This window comes from Eptesicus fuscus, chromosome 1 (assembly GCF_027574615.1).
Source record: "Eptesicus fuscus isolate TK198812 chromosome 1, DD_ASM_mEF_20220401, whole genome shotgun sequence".
Classification (NCBI taxonomy): domain Eukaryota; kingdom Metazoa; phylum Chordata; class Mammalia; order Chiroptera; family Vespertilionidae; genus Eptesicus; species Eptesicus fuscus.
This window is the reverse complement of record NC_072473.1, coordinates 42,056,588-42,063,642: the sequence shown is the minus strand read 5'-3', so window position 1 is coordinate 42,063,642 and position 7,055 is coordinate 42,056,588. Positions and strand designations below refer to the sequence as shown.

Below are 7,055 nucleotides of genomic sequence, written 5' to 3'. Positions count from 1 at the left end.
TCATGTGGCTGCTGCTCCATGGGTCAGGGGTGGCTGCACACTGGTGCTGTTCCTCAGATGGGGCGGGCTGCTCATAAGGCTGCCGCTTCTTGGACAGGGGCAGGTTGCTTGCCAGGCTGGTGCTCCTCATAAGGGTGCAGGCTCCTCATGCAGCTGTTGCTCCTCCGACGGGGGATGGGCTGCTTTCTTAGCTGCTGCTCCTCAGGTGGGAGTGAGCTGCACGTGTGGCTGCTGCTCCTCAGATGGTGTCGGGCCACTCACTCAGCTGCTGCTCATTGTACAAGTGCAGGTTGCATGTGGCTGCTGCTCCTCAGACCAGTGCGGGCAGCGCAGGACTGCCTCTCCTCGGACATGGGCAGTCTGCTTGTGCGGCTGCTGCTCCTGGGACAGGGGTGGGCCGCTCACCCAGCTGCTGCTCATCAGACAGGTGCAGGCTGCGTGCTCCTCAGACCAGTTTGGACTGCACAGGACTGCCGCTGCTTGGCCGTAGGTGGTCTGCTTGGGCGGCTGCTGCTCCTTGAATGGGTGCAGGCTGCTCACACCACTGCTACTCCTCGGATGGGGGCAGACTGCTTGTGCGGCTGCTGCTCCTTGGACAGGGGCAGGTTGCTCGCGCAGCTGCTGCTCATCGGACAGGTGCAGGGTGTGGGCTGCGTGCAGCTGCTGCTCCTTGGATGGGGGCGGGCTGCGTGGGGCTGCTGGTCCTCAAATGTGGGCAGGCTGCTCTTGTGGCTGCTGCTCCTCAGATGGCGTGGGCTGCTCGCATCGTTGCTGCTCCTCGGACAGGGGAGTGGGCCACTTATACAGCTGCTGCTCCTTGAACAGGGGCAGGCCATGTGAGGCTGCTGCTCTTAGGCCTGGGGCGGGATGCTCGTGGGGCTGCTGTTCTTTGGACAGGAGTGGGCTGCTCACGTGTCTGCTGCTCATGTGGCTGCAGTGCCCTGGGCGTGAATTTCTCATACAGCTCATACATCAGGACGGGGTTGGGCAGCTCCCTAAAGTAGAGCTTACAGAGTCTAGGTTTACTTATTTAAATATATGTTGAGAGCCTCATTCCCAGGCCAGGAACATGATTCATGTGGAGTTGTGCCTTCAAGGAGTTCCCTTTATACACGGGGGAGCTATATGAGGGCCAAAATAATGAGAGGAGTGGAGAAGAAACAGTCTGCCTCATGGTTCTAAAGTAGAATTTGGGATTCCAGTGACTAAGGGCCATATTAAAATATCTCCCCAGCAAGAGAGTCAATAGAATCTGACCTAGACCTACCCCACACATAACCACGATGGGGGAGGTATTGCTAGGCTTCTACGGATGAGAATACTGAAGCCCAGAGAATTCCTTGCTTCAAGGGCACCATGCATTCTTAGCAGATCCTGGATTGCAGTTCTGGAATGTGGGTCTGAGGCTCCTACTCTGGATTTCTGAAGGTCCTAGAGCATGGTCCTGCCAGCAGTTTAGGGAGCCTGTAAAGACGAGGTGAAATTTCAGGTATACTTATCTTTCCTGCCCCAGGAAAAATGTCAGTGAGAATCTGGGCTAATATGAACTCGATGTTTGGACCCCACAGAGTTCAGTGAGGACTCAATGAGCTATTTTTGCCAGATTCTTTTCAAAAATTCTTTGTCATCAGAGCTGACCTACCTCTTGCCTTTTCTGCCTCTCCCTAACATATCCCCTTTGATAACTCCTCCCACATCCACTAGCACCACTGGACCTTTCTCACATCTGCAGTTCCCCCTGCCCAGTGAAAGAGGATAGGGGTGATGACTGCCTATTGCTCACTATAGGGTTTTGCTGTCTTGAGGCCCAGAGGAGGTTGGGGCAGCAAGCCAAGCACATGGAGTGCATTAAGTTTTTCCCTGCATTTTCTTTCTTTCTGGTTCCACTCAAGTCTGAAACCACAGACACCTGTGAAAACAAACTCTGCCTGGATGCTTGCTCACCAATACTGTGTCTCTGTTTTTATCTTTATCATCTCCTCCAGGCCCAACTATGATGCTTCCTGACTGATGATGTTATAATAGAGCCCAGAAGCCAGAAGGCTGCATTTTCAGCTGAACATACCTGAGTTGTCCCCATCAACATGGAGAGCCAAAAAGATGAAGCTACTCAGACCAAGGGAGCAGCAGCCTCTGTGGATACCCAGAACCAAGGGTCGGAGAAAGGAGCCAAGAACAAGGCAGCTGAGACAATAGAAGGGCCAGGGTCAGAGCCATCCTCATCTGGCCCAGGTAGGCTGAAGAAAACTGCAATGAAACTCTTTGGTGGCAAGAAGGGCATCTGTACCCTGCCTAGTTTCTTTGGAGGGGGACGGAGCAAAGGTTCTGGGAAAAGCAGTTCCAAGAAGGGTATTAGCAAGAGCAGGACCCATGATGGCTTGAGTGAAGCAGCCCATTGCCAAGAAGACATTGTCAGTGAAGGAACTGGCCTCTCCTTACCTTTGCCTGAGTCACCCTGCCAACTTCCCAGTTCTCAGAGTGCCCATGGGGCTTTGGAGACAAGTTCCAAATGTAAGATGTCTGTGGCTGGAGCCATAGAGAAAGCTGGGGTTGAGAAGGTTTCCTCTGTGACCAAGCCAAAGAAAGGCCTGAAAGGTTTTTTCAACAGTATTCGCCGTCACCGGAAGAATAAGGTCTCTGGTGCTGAGCAAAGTGAGCTAGGAGCAAAGGGACCTGAGGAGGCCAGAGCCAGGCCTCATGAGAACGTGAGCTCAGCCCTTCTGTCCCATGCTGAGGAAACCCTTCAAGACCCAAGAAAGGAAAATTCCAAACCCCAAGATGCCCATGGACCAAAAGTTTATTCAGAATCAGAGACTTCTCCAGCAGCCACTGAAAAGACAACCTATAAAAATCCCGAGCAACCCATGGGGGTCTGTGCCTCAGCACTCTTGCAGTCCAAACCTTCCCCTGAAGCCAGTGTCCCAGAAGAGCCTCAGAACTCAGAAACAGGGGAGAAGGTGGTGGTAGGAGATATAAATCTACTCAATGGCCCTGTGGGGGACCAACTGAGCCTCTTCTTTGGAGATGTCACATCCCTTAAAAGTTTTGACTCACTGACGGGTTGTGGTGACATCATAGCAGAGCAGGACATGGACAGTATGACAGACAGCATGGCCTCTGGAGGCCAGAGGGCCAACCGAGATGGGACCAAGCGAAGTTCTTGCCTGGTTACCTATCAAGGAGGTGGGGAGGAGATGGCCTTGCCAGATGATGATGAAGAAGAAGAGGAGGAGGAAGAGGAGGTTGAATTAGAGGAGGAGGAAGAAGAAGTGAAAGCAGAAGATGATGACTTAGAATATCTGTGGGCAAGTACTCAGATGTACCCAAGACCCAATATGAATCTGGGCTACCATCCCACCATTTCACCAGGCTACCAGGGCTACATGCTGTTTGACCCAGTTCGGTCTTATCCTTGCCTAGCTCCTGGAGACCTTTTGACTCCTCAGAGTGATCAGCAAGAATCTGCCCCCAATAGTGATGAGGGATATTATGATTCAACCACACCTGGATTTGAGGATGATTCAGGAGAGGCTCTGGGGCTTATCCGCAGGGATTGCCTGCCCCGAGACAGCTACAGTGGAGATGCCCTCTATGAATTCTATGAGCCAGATGATAGTCTTGAGAACTCCCCACCTGGGGATGACTGCCTATATGACCTCCATGGTCGCAGCTCTGAGATATTTGACCCCTTCTTGAACATTGAGCCCTTTTCTTCCTCTCGGCCACCTGGGACAATGGAGACAGAAGAAGAACGGCTAGTGACCATACAGAAGCAGTTGTTGTATTGGGAACTTCGGCGGGAGCAGCTCGAAGCCCAAGAGGCCCGGGAGGCACACACCAGGGAGGCCTATACCCAAGAAACTCATGCAAGGGAGTCTCTTGCCCGAGAAGCCAACACCCAGGAAGCTCATGTGAGAGAGGCCCGAGCCCGAGAGTCCTATGCCAGGGAAGCTTGTGCCCGAGAGGCCTGTGCTAGGGAGGCCCAGGCCCGAAAGGCTCGTGGTCGAGAGACCCAAGTTAGACAGCTCCAGGTACGGCAAGAGAAGCCCATCATGGAGTATCAGATGAGACCCTTAGGCCCATCAGTGATGGGCCTGGTGGTAGGGGCATCAGGGGCTTCTCAGACTTCACACCGAGGAACCACGTCGGCTTTTCCTGCCACTGCAAGCAGTGAGCCAGACTGGAGGGACTTCCGTCCTCTGGAGAAACGTTTTGAGGGAACCTGCTCCAAGAAGGATCAAAGTACCTGCCTGATGCAGCTCTTCCAGAGTGATGCTATGTTTGAGCCAGACATGCAAGAAGCAAATTTTGGAGGATCTCCCCGGAGGGCCTACCCTACTTATTCACCTCCTGAAGAGCCAGAGGAAGAGGAGGTTGAGAAGGAAGGGAATGCCACCGTGAGTTTCTCACAAGCCCTTGTGGAGTTCACCAGCAATGGGAACCTCTTCTCTAGCATGTCCTGTAGCTCTGACTCTGACTCATCCTTTACTCAAAACCTCCCTGAGCTGCCCCCTATGGTGACCTTTGACATTGCTGATGTAGAACGGGATGGGGAAGGCAAATGTGAAGAGAATCCTGAATTACACAATGATGAGGACCTTGCAGCCTCTTTGGAAGCTTTTGAACTGGGCTACTACCAGAAACATGCCTTTAACAACTACCGCAGCCGATTCTATCAAGGTCTGCCCTGGGGTGTGAGTAGTCTCCCTCGATATTTGGGACTGCCTGGCATGCACCCACGACCCCTACCTGCTGCCATGGCCCTCAACAGGAGGAGTCGCTCCCTTGATACTGCAGAGACCCTGGAGCAGGAGCTATCTAATTCTCACCTTGCTCAGGGCTACATGGACCCCGATGAACTTCAGGCTCAACAGGAAGATTCAGATGAAGAAGAAGAGGAAGAATGGGGCAGAGACAGTCCCTTGTCCCTCTATACTGAACCTCCAGGGGCCTATGACTGGCCTGCGTGGGCTCCCTGTCCTCTCCCAGGGGGGACAGGCCCTGCCTGGATAAGTACCAGTCAGTTGGATGGGCCTTCTAGCCAGTCTCCATGTAGGCAGGCAGCCTGTTGCATACCTCCTGTGGCTATGTCAGTATTGCTGTCAGTATCAGGGCCAGAGTCAAGGGCAGCAGGGGAATCTGGGCCTCAACTAGCTCGGCCTTCGCACCTACCCCTTCCCATGGGCCCTTGTTATAAGCTCCAGCCACAGGACTCCCAGAGTGTAAGGGCCAGGCCTCGAGATAAGCTGCTGCCTGCTGATGAGCCCAGTTACTCCTCCAGTTCTGGAGGCTTCAGTCCCAGCCCTCTGCCCCAGGTCAAGCCTGTGGGCATTACCCATGGCATCCCTCAGCTACCCAGGATCCAGCCTGAGCCTCTGCAGCCTCAGCCCATTCAGTATGGGGCTTCCAGCCTTGATCTGTCAAAGGAGAAGGCTGAGCATTGTGCCTCTCCACCAGAATGGAAACCTAGCTGAGCAGTCATTATCAATTCTGGAGTGGGCGCATGGGGCCTGAGCATGGGAATGGGGATCAGGGATTGGGCAGAGGGGTTTGGGGATGGGGGTTGCTGTTTAACTTGAAAATCCTTTTGGCCAAGGAAAGCTCCTATGAGTTTTCACCTTCGTTTTCCCACTTCCCTCTTTTGCCATCTGTGGCCACATTCAGCTCAAGTATATCTGCCCCAGGAGGCTGCTGCTGCTGTGCTCCAGTTTTTGCTTTCGGGGTTTCTTCTTGTGACCCATGTAAGGTTTGGGATGCTGTAATTTTGTGCCTATTCCAATTGCCAAGTTAGTGAGTATATATATAGCATGCATCCTTGACAGAGGCTGAACCCTTAGTGCCCCCTGCCACCCCCCACTGTCCAGTGAATGATGAACAGCCAGGTCTGCACTGCCTTCTATGTGGGGACAAGGGGCTTGTTTGCTGTTAGTAATGTGAAATTATGGTACAGACCCTCCCCTTCCCCACTCCATCCTGTCTTGGCGTAGCTGCCACCATTACATCAAATGACTATATTTGTCCCAGCTAGCTGTCCTTAGAAAGGATCATGTGGCATATATTTCATTGCCTACTGCTGTGGACTTTGGCATCATAACCAGATGGGGGCCTTTAAACCTGGCCTGCCATAGCTTGGGTTGAAGGAAAAAAATACTAATCCCCTTAATGGATTGATCAAATTAATCCAGTTACAAACAGGAGACAAAATAGGGTTCTATTATAGACACTGCTGTAAGTATTGAGCTCTGGAATGATAGGATTTTTTTCTTTTTCCTCTCTTAAGCTTGTGACTTATGGAGTTGCAGGTGCTTTTAAATTTTGGTTCTGTTTTTCCTCCAAAGGAAATTTTCATAATGTCATCACAAAGAATACATTCTTTTAATTGAGATATGAGAAGAGAAGCAGCCTAAATTAGGCTTGGCTATAGGAGTTAGGGTTTTTGCAGGTTCCAAGGGAAGGTTAGGAAATGAAGGTACATTTGTCCCAGACAGTGGGAAAGAGAATTTCAGATTTTGCAGAGCTCGAGGCAACCCAGCTTCTTAGAAGGGAAAATTGCTTCTTCCCCCAAACACAAAAAGTTCCTTATGCCTTGCCCTCCCATTCACTTATATGCTGTGAAGAGGCTCCAGATTAGCACTCCCAAGAGAGGATAACAAAGGCATCTAGGCTGTTGTTCTGGACTCAAGAGTTTTCATTTTCCAATTATCTAAGTCCTTAGCATCATCAAAGGACCAGGCTTCTTGAGAGGAAAGACTTTGATCTGCCCTCTGCCAAGCTTCAAGATGCTCATTTACATGGCAGTTCAAGCCCTTTATGGAATGAATGGCATCCTCTTTTCTGTTAAACTAGCTTGGAAATACTGGTGGGGAAAAGTTGCTGTCAGGAAGACGTTGCAGCAGGCTGATCTTACCAGGCTCAGCCTCTCAATCACCAATATGAGAGGGTTCCTTTTAAATTTCTTTATTGGAAATAGCATATGGAACATTTTTTTGTCTAGATGTGTTGACCCACCCAAATTATGATCCTTGCTCCTCCCATGGCCACGCCTGTTCTTGCAC

The 7,055-nt window shown here is 51.5% G+C and overlaps 1 protein-coding gene across 1 annotated transcript; it reads left to right on the top strand.

Moving 5' to 3' along the window:
- The first annotated feature begins 2,084 nt into the window (after nucleotides 1-2,084).
- Nucleotides 2,085-5,474, top strand: AMER1 (APC membrane recruitment protein 1). The gene has a single exon (XM_008160952.3). The coding sequence runs from the start codon at nucleotides 2,085-2,087 to the stop codon at nucleotides 5,472-5,474; it is 3,390 nt and encodes a 1,129-aa protein (XP_008159174.1).
- Nucleotides 5,475-7,055: the final 1,581 nt, after the last annotated feature.

What these genes read in the sequence shown, in the direction of transcription:
- AMER1 (XM_008160952.3), top strand. Translation starts at nt 2,085, where the DNA reads ATGGAGAGCCAAAAAGATGAAGCTACTCAGACCAAGGGAGCAGCAGCC.